General features: G+C 39.8%; 1 protein-coding gene across 2 annotated transcripts in view; it reads right to left on the reverse strand.

Moving 5' to 3' along the window:
* Positions 1-25081, reverse strand: part of col4a2 (collagen, type IV, alpha 2) — a 56561-nt gene that overhangs the window by 1616 nt on the left and 29864 nt on the right. Inside the window, exons 5-46 of one of the 2 annotated variants that reach the window (XM_062432090.1) lie at positions 14552-14686; positions 14415-14459; positions 14207-14323; positions 14042-14110; positions 13883-13918; positions 13645-13698; positions 13502-13537; positions 13291-13332; positions 13014-13085; positions 12862-12906; positions 12687-12734; positions 12559-12594; positions 12414-12458; positions 11399-11462; positions 11004-11117; positions 10269-10418; positions 10075-10146; positions 9787-9938; positions 9623-9695; positions 9376-9482; positions 7952-8132; positions 7493-7537; positions 7146-7220; positions 6956-7054; positions 6639-6860; positions 6345-6506; positions 6052-6222; positions 5810-5953; positions 5559-5684; positions 5285-5466; positions 5027-5090; positions 4843-4917; positions 4619-4726; positions 4393-4500; positions 4234-4305; positions 3762-3887; positions 3538-3654; positions 2669-2830; positions 2186-2284; positions 1829-2092; positions 1278-1469; positions 34-320 (exon numbers count right to left, since the gene is read on the reverse strand). In XM_062432090.1, coding sequence (XP_062288074.1) covers positions 34-320; positions 1278-1469; positions 1829-2092; positions 2186-2284; positions 2669-2830; positions 3538-3654; positions 3762-3887; positions 4234-4305; positions 4393-4500; positions 4619-4726; positions 4843-4917; positions 5027-5090; positions 5285-5466; positions 5559-5684; positions 5810-5953; positions 6052-6222; positions 6345-6506; positions 6639-6860; positions 6956-7054; positions 7146-7220; positions 7493-7537; positions 7952-8132; positions 9376-9482; positions 9623-9695; positions 9787-9938; positions 10075-10146; positions 10269-10418; positions 11004-11117; positions 11399-11462; positions 12414-12458; positions 12559-12594; positions 12687-12734; positions 12862-12906; positions 13014-13085; positions 13291-13332; positions 13502-13537; positions 13645-13698; positions 13883-13918; positions 14042-14110; positions 14207-14323; positions 14415-14459; positions 14552-14686 — 4593 coding nt within the window. The remainder of the gene's footprint in view (positions 1-33; positions 321-1277; positions 1470-1828; positions 2093-2185; positions 2285-2668; positions 2831-3537; positions 3655-3761; positions 3888-4233; positions 4306-4392; positions 4501-4618; positions 4727-4842; positions 4918-5026; positions 5091-5284; positions 5467-5558; positions 5685-5809; positions 5954-6051; positions 6223-6344; positions 6507-6638; positions 6861-6955; positions 7055-7145; positions 7221-7492; positions 7538-7951; positions 8133-9375; positions 9483-9622; positions 9696-9786; positions 9939-10074; positions 10147-10268; positions 10419-11003; positions 11118-11398; positions 11463-12413; positions 12459-12558; positions 12595-12686; positions 12735-12861; positions 12907-13013; positions 13086-13290; positions 13333-13501; positions 13538-13644; positions 13699-13882; positions 13919-14041; positions 14111-14206; positions 14324-14414; positions 14460-14551; positions 14687-25081) is intronic. The other variant, XM_062432091.1, reaches the window with a different exon arrangement.

Below are 25081 nucleotides of genomic sequence, written 5' to 3' on the forward strand. Positions count from 1 at the left end.
CTTGTTAGACAAACATTTTCTATTTGAACTCACCATGAGGAAGGAATAGCCAATCCACATGCTGCGCCAACCCACAGGGCACTGTGGGATAGTGATGTCCTGGCTATGGACTGCTATGGCAACCGATGGCGCCTCACATACTGAGCAGCGGCTGATATATGGCTTGATGTCTCCCTCTTCTACAGGCATCATAGGAAGAGGAGCTGTTGTTGACAACCAGTAGGACTTATCATTTCTGCTGGCATAGTAACAAATGTCTCCAGGATTGCAGTACAGGAAGGGCATGGTGTTAAACCGTGGGAGGCAGGACCCTGCCAAACCTAAAAGGGACAAACAACCAGATAAAACTTTTTTTTAAAGGCACGGCATATTTATTAATATAGTGCATTTCATAGACTAACTCAAATCAAAATGCTTTGACACAATGCATAAAACAGTCATTTTAGAAGATGAGAACATAGGTATGGATTATGGAAAGGTGGATTATGTTCCAAAAAAAATTAAAATCTAGTTAAACACAATAATGGGAGGAAACAGTTTTTTATTTTTCTTTAAAAGATGGTCAAAGGTGAGCTATGTTTCTCTGAACATCTGTTCAACTTGCCTGTAGCATAACAAAGTAGTTCCTGCTTTGGAGATAAGTTGCTGTTGGAAAATCAGTCTGTGTAATTGTATTTCACCAACTGCATTAAAAGCAGCATTAAATAAGTTTTGCCTGATTAGTTTGAGTAAACGGTAAACTGTATTTGTATTTTGGGAATATTTATAACATAAATGTATATACATCAGATTAAAACTGTGTTGTTCTTGTTCTTTCTGCCCCTTATGTAGCTTTGATTTATTTACAGAGAAATCTGATTTAATTGATTAAAAGTCAATGATACAAACAGGCTAGAGCTGACACGCACAATTCAATTAGATTGAGAACAAGCAGCAGAAACGAATCTATCACAATTGAAGACACTGCCAGCACTTACACAGTACACAAGAGATGACCATGAGACAGTTAGTTCCATGAAAAACAAGTCTGTCCTTTTCTAAAGCCAATCAATCAACACTGTCCTGAAACTGAATGCCCCCAAATGAAATTTTGCAGATGCTAAGATGATCGTCTTGGGTCACAATGTCAGAGACATTCAATCTGAGAATGTTTGCCTGATGGCATCCTGTTAAGATTGTATAACAATAACACACTGGCATATACTTAGACAATGCAAAGATAACTGATTATTTTCTGATCCCTGTAACAAACAATTTAAGTATTCATCTTGACTTACCAAGATCCTGGTTGTGGGCCTTTTCCTGGCCCTCTAGGTACAGCATACTGTATCCGTCCCACAGTTTAGACATACCAACAGGGCACATGGGTGTCTGATCTGATTGGCTGTGTTTAACCAACAAGTAACCCACACTGACGCTGCGGCCAGGCATACCAGGCAACCCATTGACACCAGGTTTTCCACGGTGACCTATTGAAGAATAATTCAGAAGAGTGTTTTAGTTTCATTTATATTACACATCCACACATACTGTACAAACAGTATTACATGCATGTGGCCAAAAACTTTCATAACTGCATTTAAACCCTGGTAACAGCATCTGCTAAGATAATTAATAATAATACAAAAAGACCTTGGAGGAACTCTCCAGTCCTCAGGTCCCCGCTAATAATTTTCAGTTCTCGGCGCTTAGTTTTATCTTCACTAAACCAACTTTCACATACAATAACAATAAAAACTCTTGTGGTGACTGGTTCCCCGCCTGAATCTCCACCTACTTTAAAATCCTTTAATCCTAATCCTTTACTGCCCCACAGTGTCAGACGCACCTTCCATTCCTTGCAGACCGGGGTGGCCCATATATCCAACCTCTCCACGGAAACCAGGTATTCCTGGTCTGCCACTAATCCCAGGCATGCCCTTCTGCCCAATGGGTCCCATGAAGCCTGAGTCCCCAGGGGGTCCCTGTGGCCCTGGTTCTCCTTTGACCCCCTTTGGTCCTTGGATACCCTGTGGTCCCAGGGGACCCCTCTCTCCTGGAATTTTGATGGGTAGTGAAGGAGGACCCTGGTTGCCTGGAAACCCATGGAAACCTGCAGCACACATGGATCATGACCATAGATGGAGCACATATACTATACATTATAGCTAATGAGCTCTCAGTATATTACGAGTTTATAATTTACCGGGGGGTCCAGTGTTTCCTTTTGGACCGACTGGTCCTCTTTCTCCATTCATACCAATAGTACCAGGAATTCCCATTAATCCTTGCTCTCCTTTCACTCCTGTAAGACAAAAGTACATTAAGACGCATTAAACTGCCAGAAAGTAGTACAGTTCCAGAGTTAAAAGGACATTAAATAAGTGACATAGAGTCCCATAAGAGAATGCAATTAGGATACTGATGCCAAATATTGTATCTCAAGAGACTATATCACAATATATCTTTGTATTATTTGTTCCAATTATACAGTAAAACATCATATTATGTATTGTTCAAATGGTTGACCATCCTGTTTGATATCAATGGTCTGACATAACATTGGGAGTTTAATGTCTTAAGACCCACTATTACAATAATGGTATTTGGGTGGTAATATATTACATTGGTAATTTGAACACTATTGGTACAGGCTTTTGCTGGTGAAGTCTTAATATTTTATGCATACCTTTCTTTCCCGAGACACCATTAGGTCCTCTGTATCCAAATTCACCTGGGTCTCCTGCAAATCCTTGCTTACCAGGGAGCCCCGGAAACCCATTTAAACCTGGTATACCCTTTTCTCCGGAGGGACCTTCTTTACCAGGAAAACCTCTGGCTCCAGGGAAACCTGGGACAAAAACAAATTTGGGTTAATAAATGAACCTGGGTAGGTAAGGTGAACAACTCACCAGCAAGAAACAATAGTTCTCTAATTTCTTTCAAGAGGTCCTATTATGTTCATTTCTAGCTCTATATTTTAATTTTTTGACCCCACTAGAGTAACTTTGTATGATTGATGCACAGTTCGGAAAATCCTCATTTATCATACACTGGCCATTTATACAGCCCCTCTGTTCAGTCTCTTAACAAGCATATTTAGCTCTTGTCTCTTTAGGGGCCCCCTCACAATGAGCCCACCCTGTTCTGATTGGCCTGCTTTATGGAAGCCTGCTGAGGGGCAGCTGTATCAGTCATGTTAAGTAACCTCAAATGAAAATCCAACCTTTTCTGCTTTACTGCTTCATATTAAAAGCTTTTAAATGACAGGAGACTTTTATTGTGAGGAATTTACAGGAAATTAAACATGTTCCTTACTGAATAAGCAGAGCTTTGTTAACAGGATTGGTTGGATTAGTTAGAAAATAATGCAGGGAGGAACAGTTCAAGCAAAAACAGCCACAGTGAGATGTTTGATGAATAGCTACAGATGACCAGCACACCTCCAACAGGTAAACTTCTTATTTTACCGGATGGGTGTGTACCAATGTGAGACAGAGGGAAAGGAATATAGCACTTTTGACATTAGTTTCTTTTTCTTAAACAGCACACTCTCACCTTGGTATCCTTTAGGTCCTGTATATCCAATGTCTCCAGTGTGTCCTGATCTGTCTGGGGTCCCATCTGGTCCTAGAGGGCCACGGAATCCAGCTGGTCCAGGTTGACCCTGATTACCTGAACAAATAAAACAATGGGTGGTCTTAATCTTATTCTTTTACTGAGCGCTTATTGGGTTTCTTAGATGGTGGGGACCTTATTCATGTAGAAGAACAGTGGCTAACCTCGAGGTCCCTGGAAGCCCTTTAAACCCAATGTGCCTGGAATACCCTGCTGGTTGTTGGGATCACCACTGTCTCCCTTCTCTCCTTTGGCTCCTGGCTGCCCAACTGGTCCAACAGTATCCGCACCTGGTAAAAATACAACAATATGTTAAACTCCTATGATTTTTACCTGACAGCTATACCAGGTCATGGTTTCCATAAGTACTGGATGAAGTAAAAATAGACATTTTGTACAAAACATTTACTCAACACTTTAAACTGAAATTATCTCTCTAGAAGGAATATCTGACTATTGCAATGCCTGAAATGTAATTGCAAGCAATGCCTTTAAAGTTATCTCAAACTGAATTTGATGGCACACCAAACCTTTCTCCACTACATGCTAAACTTTTGGTATATTCTAGTAGTAATAGGTGCACAGAGAAAAAAAAAAAGTTTTGTTTTTGTGAACACTTAAAATATGGTAAAATACCTGGAGTTCCAGAGATACCCTTTTGTCCCTTTAGTCCATGTAATCCATAAAGACCCTTCAGGCCAGGGAAACCTGCACAAATTTACATACAAAAGATGGATGAATATGATGGATAACATTTGTATAAATGTAATCTGAAGAGAACGATGATTCAGTTACCTTTGCTTCCTCGGAATCCAGGAAAGCCTGGGTGCCCCTCTTTTCCAGGTGTTCCAGGAAAACCCTTTTGGCCTTGGTTTCCAGGAGTTCCTCTCTGCCCGTCTGAACCTGCAAAATAAATATACAAGATGGTGTACATGAGTTAGAGCAAATACAATGTATTTCTGCTACAACATATACAATGACATGTAAAACAATGGGACATGACATCCTTTAAGTCTTTTACCTGTGTATCCTGATGTGCCTGGATCACCTGGCTCTCCCCTTTTCCCTTCAATACCATCAAAACCAGAGGGGCCTCTATCCCCAATATGTCCAAATAATCCTTTCTCACCTATAAAGGGGAAATCAAACATTTCATATCAGCCAAAGGTGAGCCTCTAATTGTCATTTGGCACAGATCAACACCAGAGAATAAGAAACAAAATTGGTATGAGTTACAGTTTGTACCTGGCTCTCCTGACACACCAAGCTCTCCTCTCAGTCCAGGAGATCCTGGTAAGTCTATACGGACACCTTTGTCACCTGTAATAATATGCCAAATTCACTAACACTTAAAGTATTTTCAATATCAATCCTTTTATAGTTAGCCTCTAGATCCACATATGGCTGAAGTTTAAGTTTGAGGTTGTACCTTTGACTCCCTTCCTTCCTTTATCTCCTGTTGCACCATAGGCACCAGGACTTCCTTTTATTCCCTAAAAAGTAAACAAAAATATTAAACATATTTAATCTTTTCTGTATATGATGTTCCAATGGAAATGAGTACATGTAGTTACAAAAGAATAATATAATTCTACAAATGATGGCAGAGTGTGTGGATTAATCTAAACTTAAGGCATGAAAATTAGCATAAAAGATCACTGAATGTTCCCAGTATGGCTCAACTCACCTGTTTACCATTCATTCCTTCAAAGCCAATGATTCCTCGATTTCCAGTTAGGCCAGGCATTCCTTTTATCCCTGGCAGGCCCTGTGCACCTGGATCCCCATAGTAACCTTTCTCATTGTTTGGGTCTCCAGGAAGACCATGAGTTCCCTCATGGCCTGGTACACCTGGTAAACCCTTAGCACCTGTGGAAAAGAGTAGGGGATATGAGGAAGTCAGAGGACGGACGATGTGAGAAGGAAAGAGTGATGGCTAATATCAGACTGCAGGTGCACACCTCTTGGCCCGGTGAAACCGTGGTTTCCAAAATGTCCACGGTCTCCCTTGAGTCCCTTCATGTCAACAAGCATATAGAGAGGGATTTGAGGCTTCTCCCCAGGTGGCCCCATTAATCCACGCTCACCTGGCAGACAGTTATGAGGAAAAAGTAAAAAAAGTTAAAAGGTTTATGTGACAGTCTCAACATAATACAGCAGACAAATGAACTGCTGGGATCCCAGACATTTTTTAAAATAGAAGAACAGTCACCTTTCTCTCCAATTTGACCTTTCACGCCTGTATGGCCATTTTGTCCTGGCAATCCAGTTTCTCCTTTTACGCCACTGAAGCCCTTCAGCCCTGAATTACCCCTGATCCCCTCAAAACCTGACATGCCGGGAGACCCTGTGGTTCCTGAAAAAGACAGTGGGACCATCAGAAGCAATTACATACATTTCATTATACTCAACATTTTGTTGGCAGTATATTATAAAAGAGAAGTCAAAACAAACCTTTAATTCCTGGAAGTCCTGGGTGTCCAAGTTGACCAATCTGTCCTGGGTCACCTGGTGACCCGTCCTCGCCAACAATACCATCATTTCCATATAGCCCTGGGACCCCTTTTAGTCCTATTGGACCTGGAGTGCCTGGGTCCCCATCAGATCCCCTCGCTCCAGTGAAACCTGGTGAGCAGGAATGACATTCAAGAAGGAAGAAGCATGAATAAGGACACTTCTCACAGGAAACAAGTGTGCGTGTGTAGGTTCTCCCACAGACAGTGTATCAGTGTATTTGCTTGTCTAACCTGGTTGTCCTGTGGCGCCAGGTAGCCCAGGTGGACCTGCTCTGCCAGGATCACCAGGGAAGCCATACTTGCCCGCCGGCCCAGGCCTCCCTTGCTCCCCCAGCAGGCCGAAAGGGCCGGACTCACCCTTGAAACCGATCATACCAGGCATACCAATCATTCCTGAAGGAACGGAGGAATAAGAACATTTAATTAAAATTCTCGGATCCTTTATTTAAGACAACAAGGCAAAGCAAGACAAAATGATAAATAAGTAAAATAAATTATACGTGACAGGATTAAAACATGGCTCACCTGGATAGCCTGGCTCTCCTTGAACTCCAATCTCTCCTTTATTCCCCTGAAGTCCAGGCGGTCCTGGGTCACCAGGGGGTCCAGGTGATGCCCCAAAGATTTCTCCATGAACACCTTTGTCACCCTCTGCCCCGTTCCGACCAGGCATACCAGGCAAACCAGGGTTTCCCACTGAACCTTTGCTGCCAGGAACCCCTAAGGCTCCACGGGGGCCGGCAAAACCTGTATTGGAGAACCACAGTGGTTAATGAAAGAAACTAAAGACAATATTTAGGTGTGATTGATTCTATTGCCCAATAGGTGTTTTCAGTTCTTGCCTGGTGGTCCAGGAAGGCCACCTCGGCCTTGATGTCCTGTTTCTCCTTTCTCTCCTGGTGTTCCAGATGGACCCTGCAGTCCTTTTTGGCCTGTAAGGCCTGTTGGTTCATGAAATACAAACAGGGCATCAAAAATACTCAAAGAAATTACTGACAGGCAACATTCAGTACTTATTTCCCAATGTATTACCTTGGATACCAGATGATCCAATTGGTCCTGGAAGTCCAGGCAGCCCAGGAGGTCCTGGAATAGCATCGCAAAGACCTGAGAACAAAATGACAGAAAATCCTTTAGGAAAGCATTATGGTTCTATGTAGAACTGACTGTGTAGAAATTACTATTGTGGTGATTTTATCTGTTGCCCAGCGTGGATTGTTCTTCAGAACATGTCATTATCTTTAGCTGGTATTTCAATAGTACTCGAGTCTCAAACAATCAAAAATCATCATGCTCACAAGTTAAATAATCCAGAGGCAAAGCACAACAGAGTTGTTATAAAGGGAGCTATAAGGTGAAAACATTATTATACCAGCTACCTGTTACATCCACCTGTCCTCCATCTCCTGTCCCACTACAGCCGCCTTTCAGTTGCAAATGAGAGAGAACGAAAGAGAGAGGCATTCGGAACAAGAGTTATACAAAAGCACAAGCATTATCTCAAACAAACTTGGCTGTAGCTGGTTTGAGGGATGCAGCCCCTGCAACAAGGAGAAACAGGAGGCGAAGGAAGAAAAGTAATAAAATGGCAAGATATGTTTGTCATGCTTTCTCCTTTTTTAATCACAGGCCATTATTTATTCATTCCCATGTTGCTGCTCTGCAATAAATTACAAAAAGAGCGTATAGTATGAGAGGTAAGATAAAATGAAACACATAGTAGAGTGAAAATAGATACAATTCCTGTAAAGAGATTAAGCCTTGAAGGGGAAATAAGCAACACCATATTGAGATTGATGAGATAGAAGTGGGGAAGGCCACAGTCGGCTGCATCTCACCTGGGCTGCCAGGTCTTCCTGGGACTCCATGATAGCCTGCAAGGCCATCATCACCGGGTAAACCAGGCTGGCCTTTGACACCTCCAATGACCAGACCTGGTTCTCCTCTCAGCCCAGCTGCACCAGGTCGACCAGGCAGACCTGGGTAACCTTTGTCTCCATGTTCTCCCCTAGGATCTCCCTGTTGATACGAACCAGCACAATCATTAAACTGTAGCACTTGTATTATACTTGTTTTTATGTATAACAGTATGCTGAACTAATGAAGTACATATGTGAATATATATCATATATGTTTCTGTTCATTTTACTTTTTTGTTTTTATTTGTGTAAAAAAAATTGAAAATCTACAGAAGGCAAGTGAGATGTTTTTTTCCCCAGAGATCCCATTACAAAGTCTGATCCAAATTGTTTTATCTCCTGTGTTTATGATTCGAGAACAGGTGAAAAAATGTTTTGCTAGGTGAAAAAAAATGTTTTGCTGGGGGTCAAAAGTTTTGGCAGGTGAAATGTTGTGTTTGTTGCTGTAAAAAGCATTGCAGTTCTAAATAGGACTGAAATCATTCATGTTTTCCGCCTGGTGAGTTTTAATTTGTCAATGCATTCTAAACATAATGCACGTATAATTAATTATATTGTGTGTTAGCACAATTTATTGTGCCGTAGCTAGCAGGCTACCGGTAGATTAGCACTGATTTCTAGACAAGAGAAAGACGTGACAGTAAGGTAAAAAAAAACTCACCAAAAAGAAAACATTAATGCTCTCAGGCCTATTTAGAACATGTGGTAGTGGTACCCTTGTGCCCTCCTTTGACACAAATGGGTAATGGGTAACAACAAACACCTAAAAAAAAAACCTGACACACACAAAAAAATATTTGCCAAAACTTTTTTTTAATCTATTTTCACAAATGAAAAAAGAGGGGAAAAAGATCCTGGCAAAACTTTTTTAAAGTTATTTTTGTACTTGTTCCACAGGTGAAAAAATAAATTAAGGAACTTAGAAACCCTTTTCTCACCTGTTCTTGAGTCATAAACTCAGGAGAGAGAACAATTTTGATCAGAGTTAGAAATTACATTAGAAAAAAAAAATCTTGCTTGCCTTTCAGGACTTCTGTAAAAACAATAAATATATTTCAACAAAAAAACTAAAACGCAAAGCAAAAACACCAAAAAAATCCAAACAACTGTAAAACTTGTCATTATCATAAGAGGTGTGAAAAGGATAGAAGAGAACATATTATGATGAAACCCTAATGCACAAAATTGATTTTTATTTTATTTTATGGATTACAATTTATTTGAAAATGAAAAGACATTTAAACACTCATTTTGTTGATTTCAATCAGTCACTGAAATGAACACAAACATGACACGTAGTTACAACATCAAACTGTCATTATGGAGAGGATTGGTGGACTCACTGGAGGACCTTGGCTGCCAGGGAAACCGGACTGACCACCTAGGCCTGGGGCACCAGGTGCTCCGAACTCACCATCATGCCCGGGAACCCCTTGGTCTCCAGGATATCCTGTGGAGATCACAAGTGCCACACAACCACACACATACATACAGCACAAACACACACAGCAGAAGTTATTGTTTGTTTCCTGGTCCACCTATAGCCCTGGTACTGATCTGAAATGAGATAAGTTAACAGGTACACTGCACCTTTCTGTGTGGCCACATTTAAGGCACCTTTCTGGCCTTTTGGACCTGGCACACCTCTGAGCCCAGGAAATCCCTGCAAGACATTATAAAAAGTTTAAGAAGGGATTAAAATGAAAAGAATGGAAAAATTGATAATAGATGTTATGCAACTTTATTTTTCTTACAGGGAATCCTTCATTTCCTTGGGGACCTGGATCTCCTGAATCACCCTCTTGACCAAACTCTCCAGTCATCCCAGCGTCACCAGGGTTACCAGCAGGGCCAGGTGGCCCAGGTAGAGAGTTCACGACAGTGCACGCACATTCCCCATGATCACCTAAATGCACACACCAGCCACACATTACCCACATAGTGCAAGTATATCAAGAATTTAACACATTATGAGAAAATACTCCAGAAAACATATGTTTTTAAGAAATAATCTACTATTCTTTAGCAAAAACAGTACATACCTTTCATTCCTTTGAAGCCTGCATTGCCTGGTCTTCCTCTCCCACCCAGAGCCCCTTTGAAGAACTCTTCCCCTAGTGACACACAGATTGAAATACAACATATAAAAGAGACATTTAAGAAATTGAGGGAGATAAAATATTAAAACATTAGTTTAAAATTGTTAAAACAAATGCAATGTCATTCTCTCACTCACATGTTCCTTTGGGACCTGGGGGCCCCCTGAACCCTGGGCGCCCATCGATGCCTGGGGGTCCTACAGTGACAGCAGGGAGTCCTGGTTCCCCTTGTTGGCCTTTCTCCCCTGCGTCTCCCTTGAAACCAAATGGCCCTATGAAATCAAATACTGACACACAAAAAGAAATTAAAATGTTTGGCATTTAGCTCAAACGTCATTTTGGAAAAAGAGATGTGAAGGGTTTGAAAAGATGTTGTATTTTTGTCTTGTATGTTTTAGATCTCGCAATTTACATTTACCTCTGTAAAGTCACAGGTCCTGTAAAGACTTATTGATGGTTTGGGTATAAAGAAACTAGAAAGAACTATACCACCTTGTTGAATGCAAGGTTGAGAAAAGTTTCAGCATTAGAGATATACAGTATATGAGATTTGCGATTTATTTAAATTTGGATTAACCACAGCCTAAATTTAAAAAAAAAGTCCACCTCATCATCTGTAGTCTAACTTTGTTACTCTAATAAATAAGATGTGACTGTTAAAAACACATAGATTTAACTGTACATGCATCATGTGTAGTATGTGAGTAACTGTTTCTTCCCCTTTTAGCATTTTGTGTCTCTTCTCCCACTCTGTCAGCTCTTGGTGGCACTTGGTTGTTACTCTTTTCTGATCCACCGTCTTTACTCTCAAAACACTTTCCCCTACACTCCTTTTAAATGTGTGACTGACTTTTTTGCTTCTGTCTACAGACCTTGTTGCTGTGTGTGAGAGGCGGGACGTCCTGAGGGTCCAGGGAGGCCTTGGTCTCCTATTGGGCCCCTTTCTCCTAGTGGACCCTGCTCACCAGGGAGGCCAGGAAGACCAGCTTATCGAGACAAAGAAGATGCAATTATTAACATCTGTTCGACACGTAAATTCATATTGATCCAGAAAGCTTTTGCTTGCAAGATAACAACGGAATGTTATGATTTTAAAGTTGAACTTGAGTAATTTCACTTTTCTCCACAGAGTTTCATTTCAAGTGATTACTACTTTGTACATGTTAACATTTCTCAAGCAGAGTGGGTTCGTCTTAGAATTAAACCATTTTTGTTTTGTTTCTGTTGGCAGATTTTTGGACTGCTTCCCTGCTTTTAATCAACTCACCGTCTGAAGACCCAGGCCCAAGGGATCCTGATGTAATCAGCTCTCCTGCATCACCTCTGTCTCCCTGAAACACAAACTAGATGTCAGCAATACAGTATTCGGTGGCTGCAGGTTCACTTCTTACTAACACTGACCAGTTTCATACAGAACGAGATTTTGAAAATCTGATAACAATGTTGCTTATTTTGAGGAGAGTAAAAGCATGATATCATGTTAACTGAAATATGTCCTCACAATTACTGACTATATGAAACCCTGTTAAAGCTGTATGGTATGGACACAGAGATGTTTTAATTGCTGCACTGTTCCTTCAAATGGAAATACTATAGATGTCCCGTGGCTCATTTTATACACATTTATTGAACATTCAACCACACATGATGGTATTTTTTGGAAACTGTGGAATCTCCAGTAGAATTTAAAATGAAGTCTTATTGCTTTGAACAGGTTTGTAATGCCTTTTTACTTTTAACTCCTAACCTCTTCATTCGCTTAAATTTCTTCAAATTCATTTAAAAAAAACCCCCCCAAAACAAATACAACTTCTTCCTTATATATATTCTGTAACTGCATGTTCCAACACTCAATTGACGTTATATGATGTTTACACTGAGTGAAATATTGCAACCTTTACATCAAATGGAAATATTCTGTATGTCCTGCATAATTTTACACACATTTCCCCAAAATTTAGCTTGACACATTTGGCATTTTTGAAAATTTGGGGATCTACTATATTTTTCATTGTCCCTTTAGCTGGTGAAAAAAACATCACACTAAAATTTCAACACATAGATACAGTGAATTTATGGTGTTTGTGTAATAATAATGAGATGAAACTCAATGAAGTGACTTGTTTGTTGTTTGATTTATATGTATACTTATCTATAGCATGCTTAGTGCAGCTTGAAAGCTGCAGCCTGTGGATTTGAGTGAACATATTTTATGTCAGTCAGTTAGGAACAGTTTACATACATAATTCATGATTATTGGTCACACTCAGCTGTTTTCTCACCTTAGGACCATCTCTACCTATTGGTCCTAGTTCACCAGAATCCCCCTGAAAGAGAGTTTTGATGATTACGTTTTAAAATAACACATCATTTTAATTAGATAATACAGTGATGGTGCAGAATCTGACATCTTTCACACAAACATACCCTTGGTCCAGGCCTCCCATTTGCACCAGATGGTCCCTAGAACAGCATCCAATACAGTACATAAAATGAACTTATCAGCGATAGAGGACAGAGTTTAGCTAAATATGTAGAAATGTGCATGTGCTCACTCTTGGTCCAGGGAATCCCATAACACCTTTTTCTCCTTTGTTGTCAGCCTGAGATAAATCAACAAAAAAGGAGAAAGATCAGCAGATGAAATAGCATTTTGTGGTGTATGTGTGTGCTAATGTGAACATACACATGTGAGGAAATGTGTATGATCGACCACAGGTGACCACATACCGGATCTCCGATTTCTCCTTTCAAACCCTTTATTCCTCGTGATCCCTAAAATAATGAAAGTAGAGGGGTACAAATGTCAGTAATGGTGACACTAATCTCATTACAGCAGGTTTAATGAATAGAGATAAACACATTTTTGTTGAGGTACAGACCGGGGGTCCGTAGGGGACCAGAATGAGAGAATGAGTAGAGTTTCCTGGAGGCCCTGGTGGTCCGATTTCCCCCTGTGGTGAAAGTAGGAAGTGCAACAAAAGTCAGCCAGTCCAGAGAAAAACAAATCATGGCGTGGGAAAGTACACATATAGACCTCAAATGGAAATGAAGGAGGTGATTTGTGACTTAAATAAAATCTGGATTTTTCATACAAAAACAGCAAACAGACTTGACTAATATCCATTAGTGATGCATTTGACAAACAAGGTCACTCACTCTGTCTCCTTTGAGTCCTTTAAGCAAATGGGTCATAGTGCCCTGTCCAGAAAAAAACACAACACTATAAGCTGCATTCATAAATTCAAACTCCCATTTGCCATGGGTCACATGCTGAGCACAGTATAAGATAACATCTCACGTAGTATTTACACAGTCACACACCACAATTAAATTATATATTGCATCAAATATATTGCTGTTAAGTTACCTTTTGTCCTTTGGGACCTGGAGGCCCTGGGGGACCCTAGAAGATGACACAAATGGGATCCTTATAAGCACTTTGCATCATAATGACTGGGCTTCAAAAATGTCAAATGACACCTGAACAAATGCATATATACACACACGTACTTTTGGTCCTATGAAGCCTCTGTTACCCTCCCGTCCTGTGTTTCCTGGAGGCCCCTGTTAAAATCAAATGAAAGATGGTACAGAAAGATTGCAATTGGGAGAAAGTAAGGTTAAGATAAGTTGTTGGTATAAGGAAATTGAGAAGTTAGTATTTCATGTGACAATATTAAATGTAATAACCACGATCTGATAAATATGATCAGTATACTGTATCAAATATTTAAATAATATGTCTTACAAATATTCCATTGACCCCTGGTGTGCCTGGATCTCCCTGTGGAAAGATATTCCAAGATTAATTAATTTAATGAGACCAATATGACTTTGTTGCAGCAATATTAAGTTTTAAATTTAACTCGACCATATTTGATGTGAACTATTGCTCCCCAGGTCTCACCCTGAATCGCTCCATGAACACGCTCATCTCCAGGGAGTCTCCCTTCTCTCCCTTCCTGCCATATTGTCCCTGAGAGAGGAAACACAAACACAGGAAGTCACTTACAGGAAATCAAACTCTGCATTTGACAAATCACTATCAATACAGGTTTAGAGTTGTACTTACAGGAAAACCAGGTGAGCCATTGTAACCAATTTGTCCTGGTAACCCAGACTCTCCCTGAGTCCCATTACAACCATCTGCACCTGGCCTCCCCCTGGGCCCAGCTTGTCCTGGGTGGCCCTGCAGAGCAAAACAATCAGAATACACTGCAAGCAGAGATTGAATCAACATTGAGTCAACATACAGTATAGCAAGCTCCTGTAGGACTTACAGGAATGCCATCATTTCCAGAAAACCCAGGTACGCCCGTCATTCCCTGTGGAGCAACACGAATTCCACATTAAACACAAAGAACTGCCACTGTGAGGATTTTTAGCAACTATACACTAAAAAAGAGGGATACTTTACCACATTTCCTTTTGGACCTATGATGCCACCATGGCCACGGTCACCCTTCTGGCCCTTGTGTCCTTGGATGCCTAAATCACCTGGTCTCCCTTGAGGCCCCTGGTGTCCCTGGAGACCAAGAGGCCCAGGGTGACCCTGAGATTGTGAAAGTAGAAAGAAAAAGACAGTTAATATATGTCCAGTCAAGAATATAGAGATAAGGGTAGAAGAAGCACATTCAAAGAATAATACATTTCTCTGTATAAAAGTTATTATTATGACATGAGTTTCATAGGCTAACATTATTGGTATCTGGGGTAACAGGATAGGTAATGCAGTAGAAAAATGTAACTCACCTGTTGAGAATAGAAGAATTATAGGAGAGATTTGAAAATAGGATGGTATGGGTACAATAATCAAAGTATCACAACAACACATCACAATGCATGACAAGACAGTAAAAACAATGTTAGACTTAATGTAATGACTGACTATTTGACTCTCTTAACTATATTTACTCCATTTTGCTCTGTTCATCACAAGGGGGAGTCATTCACTTCTCTATTACTAGTGAATTCTGTCCTCCAGCAGTCCAAGCTCTCTACACCCATCCAGTGGTTAAACATTATTCTCACACAAGTCCACTGTCAAAAAAGAACAAGTAAATAAAATAAAACATAACTGCTAGACTTAGAAAGCCAAAGACGCACGTCAACAAAAAAAACAAAAACATGATGCATTTCATTCCTCTTACTTCTTTTTTGTTTAAGGAGAAACCATGCAAAACAATGAGATATGCTCAAAAGAAAGTTACTTTAAGATGAAGTGTAACATATTTAGTGACATCCAGTGGTGAGTTTGCAGATTGCAACCAACTTAATACCCCTCCTCCATGCCCTCCCCTCCCCAGCATGAAAAAGAACCTACGGTGGTTGCAAAACTTGTGAAAAATGTGAAAGGTCCTCTCTAGAGTCAGTGTTTGGTTTGTCTGTTTTGGGTTACTGTACAAACATAGCCTCTGAGGAAGAGGACCTACTCCCAAATACATATAAAGGGCACATTCTAAAGTAACAAAAACACAACAATTCTTATTTTCATGGGATTTTACACTAATTTAAATTTACTTATGAATATTATATTCCATTTCTGCAAATATTTCTGCCAATCCCCCTAGATCTTGCACACTTGTTGCTTAATATATTCCTGTATTAGAAAAATCTGCCTGGAAACAGTTTAAAGCATGTAATAACCAGTAAGAACCTCTTTATCTCACACGCAACTGAGAGACCCTTTAAGAACCCCCTACACACACATGCATATAATGCTATTTCAAGACCTGCCAGCTAGAGCACTGAGCAGATCAAGTTAAAGTAGATAACAGACAAACCATACAGAAAACTGTAAAGTCAAAGTAAAGGGCTGTTTAAAAAGGATTTTGATGACTGACTATTTGAAACTGCAGCCGGCTCCCTAATCTGTAAGCTAAATATTACAATTTGATTATGATAGCCAGTGTGGTGAAAGAGAGAAGACAGGCAGGCTGATAAGAATGAAGGAAAATGTGAGTCTGGCAGTGGCAGACGTTATGTGTCTGGTTTCCAAAATATACCTCTGTGACAACCTTGTTTTTAAAATAATAATCACAATCAAGAAAAGTGATTAATAGTGCATTCACATGTCTGAGAGGGGCTGGACAGAGAAGAGACAAGGACTGGTGGGATGGAAACATATTCATATGAGGAAATCCCTTTGCAAAGGGTTGAGAAACACATGAGGTCGGCGATACCATGAGAACTGGGTATGTTTGTATGGTCTGGGAGGTCAGGGGTTCAGCAACTGATGACCTCTGAGGTTTCAGGGGCATGACAGTGTTCTTGTGAGAGCCAATAAACACAGTGACGCTTTCCCTAGACAGAAATACTCTGGGGCTGGCCAAATGATGTTAGAACCAAGGGTTTCAAAGGAATTAATAAAACTGCAGGGAGCCTAAACAATGTCAGACAACAATTTAAACAAGCCCACAGACACATCAGCTGGAGATAGTGTGAGATAAGGCCACGGATGAACTCGTATAACTGATGGCCAGATGTTTGTGCATATGTAAATGCAGCCTGTGTGCGTGTGTAGAAGTCAAGAGCTTTGTCTATGGGTGGCTTTTTGAAAGAGGAGATGTGTGTTTTGTCTTCAGTCTCAACACTTCAGCTGTTGCCTACAGAGCAGACAACTGACAGAGAAGAGTCCTGTCAAAACAACTCACAAATACTGGGCGGTGTGCTGTGATTCTTTACATGGAATCAGCTGGATTGCATTAATTAGGCATTCACCTCATAAAAGGAAGAAAACACCATAAAATGGACAGAAAACATTCACAAAAAGCATGAATCATATACTACACTTATTCATTGCATAATTAAGAGCCAAAACGTCATACTGGCAGCTCTTTTACAGTTGTGCTTTAAGCTAAATGCTAATGTCAGCATGCTAACATGCTCATAAAGCCAATGCTACAATATTGATATTTAGCAGGTCTACATTAGTTTTACATTAGTAACCATCATATTTAGTGTGTGCATGCTAACATTTGCTAATTAGCATACAAAAAGTAGGCCACAGCTGAGTCATAAAATGAAGAATTTATTAGACAAATTTACATATTTTACTTGATGATGGCACTACAGGAAAAGTCAGAAAACCTGATTATCTGACCCAATTACATGTTTTATTTCATTCGGTTTCAAGAATCCATCCAGTATTTGTAAAGATATTTCACTCTGAGCCTCAATTGTTGACCTCATGGTGGAGCTAGAGGAGAAGTTAATGTCAGAAGGATTCATTTCTCCTACATATATTTCTTGGATAAGTGAAAACTCCAACATTGTCAAAATTTGCATCATTTTGACAATATTATAGATGTAATTGAATATGAGAATGTAAGTTTATATGTAGAAAGAAGCCTGTTTTCTTTTTTTATTAAATCCCTTGTTCCCTATTGTTATTGTGAAAAAAAGAAGTATGAAGTAAGGTGAACTTCTCTCATAGATAGTTACAGTTGTAAATCATCATCCTCATAAAAAGCAGAATAATAAAGCTGACTAATTCACTGAAGACAAATGGTTCTGTCAAAGTGATAATTTTGCTATAATTCACACAGAGGGAGAAGCAAAATATACAGTGACAGAAGGGAGGAGTGGGGTAAGCTGGAATGGTGTGTCGTAATTCAAAAGTGGCTTATGTCTCAAATAGACTGTGCATGTGTGTGTATGTGTGTGTTTAAGTGCATAACAGATCCTTGTCTAGAGCACTTGCATGGTACACTATGTGCACTGTTCTATATCTTTCTACATGCCGTAAACACAGGGCTGATAAATGCCAGTCTCCTTTCATAGGTGATAACCAGGGAGATGCTTCTAAGTGCATATTTGTGTGGACTGCTATGATGCTGGACTTAACGTAAACACTCAAAAATAAATGTAGGCTACAGTGCGAAAACATTTTTCACCAGCAGTTAAGGGCCTCAGAAATGGAACCTTGAATCCTACATTAAAGTACAAAGTTTCTCCTTATAACCTTAGTTATAAGGAACTACAGTCAGTTAAGGCACCACAATGTTGGGGACAAGCAAGTAGCCTACATTGTGTTATGGGTAGGAAGTTAGTGAGGGATAAAGTTCTGCCCACTCCACATTGAAGGGGAAAATAAAGGTAGATCAATGGTATTTTAAATATCGCTTAATGTGACATGTTTTTTGAAGTATATAATTGTACATCTCAAGGGAACAAATGGTGGGGATTTAAAACCTGACCTGAAATAAATGGTACCTTAATCTTCACCTATACCCCTGTACTGTACCCTGATAAGGTACTCCAACTGGTAAGCTTTAGTACACCAAAGGGTGCAAGTATGCTCTACCTTTGTATGCTTCAAACAAAGTTCTTCTAAGTACTCATATCATCTAACAGAGCGAAGAGTGTGTCTCACAATTTTTGTAGCTTTCCCTCATATTCAGGTCTACTTCACACAGCAATATGCCAGGTGTGCAGATGTGAGAGAGTCTACAGGTTTTTTTTTAACTTCTCTGTCAAGCTTTATTTGTTCATTCTTCACACAAAATGTCTGTTAATTTGAATGTGCACAACTGAGTGCAACTCCATGAAGGCCTTCCAGGAGAGACAGTCCTTAAGTGTTCGTCCTTATCCTTATTTGTACGATTTATTGCCCTGCAAATAAAATGACACACAAAAGTTAAGAACTCTTGAAAAGAGACTGGGGAATAGCGCAATGCAGCCTGAAGAAGGCAATGAAGGCAAGCTTTATACTGGTTTTAGTGAGACCATTTGGAACGCTTGAGAATGAATCAAATCGACCAGACCTGTTCCATACAGCATACTGTGTTGTTCCATTAACACTTGGGACACTCAACATTTCTCCTCTCCTACATCCTCTCTTGAGCTTAGTGTCTCCAGTCCTCCACACTATTCACTGCTCCTCCACAGCTTTACTTCCTCCACACTTTAACACTCCAATTCTTATCTGCTCACACTACATTTCCTCACTTCCTCTCAACCAACTCTTGAGCACTCTCACATTCCTTTTTTTTTGTACCTTCCTTTTTATGCCTGTTTTCACTTAGTTTCCAGTCTCTGCTGGGGGGACTAACATGCAAGCCAAAACCAGCCACAGTTCAAAAGATGACCAAAAAGCATGGGTAAAAGACATATTACAATTGTCTTCTTCTTCTCATCACTAAACAACTGAAAGATTTTTAAAAAAAAGTCTGAGTGGTGATGCAGCAGCTGGTGGATAGAAAGAAGAAATGCAGAATAACAAATAGCAGATAAGAAAGAAAAAAACATCCTGCTACAGCATTATATAGTCAATTTCTGTGTGCTCTTAAAAAAAAAACGTCTTAGATTTATAAAAGGACAAACACACATGTATTTTTAAGTCTGAGTTTCCGTCTTTGAAGGCTGGTCATGACTTTAATAGATTATGAAGCCTAGGAAACATGTGTTGCCCTACAGCTTTTTCTGTAACTGTAGCTGTCTGTGCTCCTTCCTTTTTTCTGTCACAAATGGGTCACGTCATACCTTTAGCCTCTTGTCTCGTGAGTTCCATAATGGGATACGACCAGCCATCAATCAGCACTCAAATCTACTGAGGTCAGAGAGGGGATGAGGCAGACAGTAGCTCACAAGTGACTAATAATCTACATAAGCTTAACTTTTGCTTGCAGCCATCAAGGCACTGCTGACAGTAATCAAGTCTGTATTCCATGGTCGTCATTTTGTAAAAGGTAACACTTGTACAGAGTACAACAACAGACATGCAGGTACAGAGTAGATAAAAGTAGCAGAAATAAAATGTTAACACTAAGTTAATACTATAAGGCCCTTCAGTCCCTCCTTCTTTGAAAGAAATGAGTGATTAACTAATAGCAATGTCTAATTGTTTAATATAATACAGTAGAAGGCTCCAGATCTGTGAGTCTGTGTGAGGTGTTGTGATTGGGAAGGCATGTTTAAAAAAAAAAAAAAAAAACTTTTCTTTTTTTTTTCATTTAAGGTCTCAGTCCAAGCTAAACAAGGACACTAGGGGGTAAAGTCAGCAACTATCATGCAGTTGGCTAAAAAGAGAGGAACTGATAGACAGGAGGAGGAGAGTTTAAATAACAGGATAAGGATAAAAAGTAAAAATATATGGCAATAAAACAAAGAGTGACACTTAATACCTGCAAGAAATAAAGATTGTTAAGAAGCAGACAAAAAAGAACAATTGTAAAAGAGCGATAAAACACCAGCCCTTCCCACACTAGTCTAGCAACTGGTGTCTGCTTTATCTGATCACTTCTCAACTCATTTGAGGAGATATAAAACTACCACACACACACACACACACACACACACACACACACACACACACACACACACACACACACACACACACACACACACACACACACACACACACACACACACACACACACACACACACCCTGGCTGACTGAAAAAATGACTGAGGCTGAGGTGTGTGAGGATGGGATGCTGATAGGGTAAAAAAATATCTTTCTTTCTGCAACAAGGCAGAAAGAAATATGCAGTGTCAGATGAACACAAGATCTCAAATCTCAGATCTTTCTTAGCTCCTCTAAGAAAGACTGAGTCTAAGAAAGACCTCTACCATAGCAATATTTTAGTCTGAGATTAACCCCTTCATTCATTTATCATATATTTTGCTGACAGCAAGATGTCCCAGCTCCATGTTTTACAGCTGTAGGAATGTGTGAGGAGGATTTTGGACAGCCTCCTTCAGTTAAGTCTGACATGTGAACCTCTAGATGAGGAGAAAATGGGTTTACAGGTGATTTGAACCAAACCTCTGAACTAACCATGGCTGTGTGGATTCCTGTGATGCTTTTAAAGATCCAGAAAATCAGGCGTTAGCCAAGGATTACTGGTGAGGTTCACGTTTCTCTGTCTCTTTCACTGATGTGCCAGAATATTAAAGGGTAATTTCACACATTTATCCCTATAGGTTTTGAGATATATTTGGTTAGGAGGATGAAGAGGCCCTGAATCCTACTGAGATTTCTGCTGCCACTACAGCACAATGTAGGTAAGTGAAATTTCATCAGCTGTGTTAGCGGCTAAAATTAATATTTGAAAGGTTCAACAGCTTAATCTCTTTTGAGACAATGTGCATGTTTCTCTGAATGAGTATTTATTTTGAGGAGAATAACTTCAGAAAAAACTGCTCACAGGGAGATCAGTGGATTAAGAAAAAGAAAGAAGAAGAAGAAAAAAATACATATACACACACAAATATATAATACATATGTATAATATATGTGTGTATATGTATTCATATATTTATACACACATACACACACACACACACGTATGTATATATGTATTTATATATAATGGAAAGTTATATGCATGGACAGATGGCATTACAGTTATAGAAAATATGTGTTTCTCTCTAAATTTGGGTGAACCCCCTCTATACAAAGAGCTACCTAATGGCAGCTTAACTTTTTGTTTCTGACCACACCCATAAGTGAAACCCAGGTTTTCAGCCTGGGTTCAGTTGCTATTTAAGAGTTTGTAAATCTAGGATTATACAGGATATTTGACTTGTTTTTTAATTTCCGTCTTTTCCCATAGTCATGCTCAAACAAATGTCTCAAAGTGTGTACATTTTTTACTTTTGTAAATGTGGTTGGATTTCTATCTGACATATTTACATGTCCTCTTCACTGCAGCACTTAACCCTGCTAGTGCCTTCATGACATCTGATCCATATCGGAAAAACTCTGAGAAAATTCCTGTTCACACTGTCCAAATATAGAGCAACCCACCCCTGTGTGTGTGTGTGTGTGTGTGTGTGTGTGCGTGCATGTATGCGCACGCATGTGTGTGGGTGTGTTTGTATTTCTCATTCTTAAATCAGATATATTAAAAGTTCCCCCGTCTGACACCATAAATTTCATCTGGGCCCAGACTGTCCCCTGAGGCAGACGGTTTGGGAATGACCCACTAAGAGCGGGATGGGAACACAGCCCATTGCACAAACCTCTGACCTCAGAGTGGAATAAAATAAATCAATAAACAACTGGCCGGAAGCTCCCTCTGTTGATTCATCTGTCTGCTCGGAAAAAATGAGAACTACATTCAGGACATTTTGTAATTTTAGACAAGAAATGGGCAGAGCTACTGGTAGGTAAAAAAGGGTCAACAGAGATAAGCAATTATGATAAATGGCAGGAAAATCAAAACATTTATCATGTCTTAGAGGTAAACATGAAAATAGTCTATCTTAAAACAATATCCAGGGGCCCATATGACTATTTATACCTGCTGTAATCATTCATCCTGTTCGTCTTGAGGAAAATCCTTCCAAATGTGCTTTTAATGGAAGTGATGAGGGACAAAATCCACGGTCCAGATTATGATTATTCAGCAATCTGAGTAACTCAAATCAAATGAGTATCTTCCAAAGTTACTGTCTTTTTAGTATGAAATTACCATGTTTTACAATACCAGTCAAAAGGTTGGACACACTTTCTAGTTTAAGTGAATGGGAAGTTGTGTTCAAACTTATTATGTTTCTCCTTAAAAAAAATGAACACAGTAAAACTACATGATCACTAGTAGGGTATGGGGTTAAAATAATAAAATAATAATATGATATTTTCACTTTCGTCTGGACGGATGAATGAATTCAATACTAAAGAGCTGCAACTTTAAAGCTTTGATTTGACTAACACACGGCTGAAGCCTCCTTTACCGAATGTTTGGGATGTTTTTTTTCTTTTAAACAGCACAAGGAGTGTAGATTTTATCCTGCGTCACTTACAATCGAAGCACATTAGGAAGGGATCTTATCATTGCCAGTTTGAAGACAAGGAATAATTAAAGCAATAAAAACCTGTTCAATATTCATTTTGGTACCTGACTACTGTTTAAAAACTGACTTGGGAAAAAAGTGAACCTAATATTCATTAAAATGTACCAGCTTAGATTAGCATTATCTGTCTTCTACTTGTTGTTTTGTTGTGTTGAAGCTGTAGCATGTGGAAGATATTTGCTTTGGGAGAGAAACATTTAGTCCATGACTGATCTTAACAAGAAATAGCATCTGTCCTGAGGACATGCAGACACAGATACCTGCACATATTCACTATCTTCCAAACTTCTACTCACACATAAACAGAGATTCAACACCTCCTTTGCATGGATACAGGATATTTATACTTCTCTAAATTGACTTTGTTGAAAACAGTGTTAATGCCATGACTTGCCCTTCTAGTGGTTGTGTATACTGTATTTCCTCAGAAATAACACCAGAGTCTAAACAGAATGACTGGAGCTATGCAGTGTGATCAGTGTCCTCTGATGTCATTGGTGTGGGCCTGGGCACTCACAGCTACCTACTTCCACAGAAACAACTACAGATGGCAATGAGTGCACTTACGTTCACACAACACTCGTACTCGTGTAAACTGGTGAACTCATGGTGAGTGTCTCTGTGAGAAGCCTGCTGAGAGCTGAGGAGTATTAACAGCATGTGATGATGGGCTAGGTGCATGAAACCGAGAATATGACAAGGAATTAAATCAAGAGAACAGGGGGAGAATGAACAGGAAAGAATCGAGGAATCAAAGTTGAACAGAGGATATGAAGGTATAGGGAAGGTGGCGTGAAAAGGGAGGAGAGAGAAGGAGAGATGTGAATGAATGGTTAAAGAAGGACAAATGTACAAAAAGGAGGGAAGTAAAAAATAAACAGAACAAAAATAAAGCAGGATTTAATGGGTGTAAGGAAAGAAATATGTAACAAGTAAGAGAGGTAAAGAAGAAACTAGGAAAGGAAACAAGGGAATAAGAAAATAGGCCATGAAGGCAGATTTGAGCACATGAACACTAAACGTCTGCCCTTTCTCTCTGACTCACACAAACTTGGGTTCCGACACTTCAGTGGATTCGGTCCCACCATTCTGCGACCCAGCTAACATATATGTTTTTCTTGGACACATTTCTCTTGGACTCATTTCCTAAATATCCGCATCCCTTCTACATGATGCCCAGGGGGAAACAGGACTCAGGAATTAGAGGTTAAGGGAAGGCTTGAGGGGTTTGGTTAGGAGGACGAGGAGGGCCCTCAACTGGGTGCCCCAGGGAGGACTCAGGCAGAGTAAATAAACAGCTGTAGATGATGTTTAGATATCTATGAGAGTGTGTTTAGATCTCCTGGCTGCAGTCAGGGAGGTCAGCTTTCCAAATCCCCCCTGCTGGAAAAAAAGTCCTACCTCTGAAAATACTAAATGACCATGTTGGATCAGAGCAGATATAAAATTATACAATAAGACTCAAAGAAAAAAAAAAACAAGGCCATGCTGAACAGGCTGCAGGTGGAACAGCAACCTGAAAACAGCATCTGATGAAGAGTGTTCCATGATAAATTTAAAATGCTTAGTTACTGTGGAGACAAACCTCCATTCAGAAGTTCCTCTGACTCATCTACATGAAGTTTCTCATACACAGAGAGATTGAAAGAGAGAGATTTCAACAAATGACATTCAGACAAACAACATACATATATTGTGACTCGCTTCATTTGTCCTGAAGTCTTCTGTTAACCTTTCTTCAACCACTCAACACAGAGTGGTTTGTCCAGTTTACATTAGAATTAATGTGTTTAGACTGAGCTCATTTTTGCATGCACACGTGTCAATTTCACAAAACACGTGCACACTTATGTGCCAAAGATCTGACAGCATCCTGACCAGAGAGGACTACTAATGACCAGAGGTTGGACTGAAGCTGACTATGTATGTGTGTGTGTGTGTGTATCAGAGAGAGAGTGTGCATGTGTGCTGCTTTGTTAAGGGTGTGCTTAGAGCAGAACAGCTTGGACCTCCAGCTATCCCAGGGGTCTCTGGGGCCTGACACCTGTGCCATTGCCTCACGTTAGAGGAATGAGACTTCTCAAGTCTGTGGTCCAAGCACATGTGTGTCTAAACAGGACACAGCTGCGGCTTGTGTGTATATAT

The sequence above is a fragment of the Scomber scombrus genome, chromosome 13 (assembly GCF_963691925.1).
Source record: "Scomber scombrus chromosome 13, fScoSco1.1, whole genome shotgun sequence".
Lineage (NCBI taxonomy): Eukaryota > Metazoa > Chordata > Actinopteri > Scombriformes > Scombridae > Scomber > Scomber scombrus.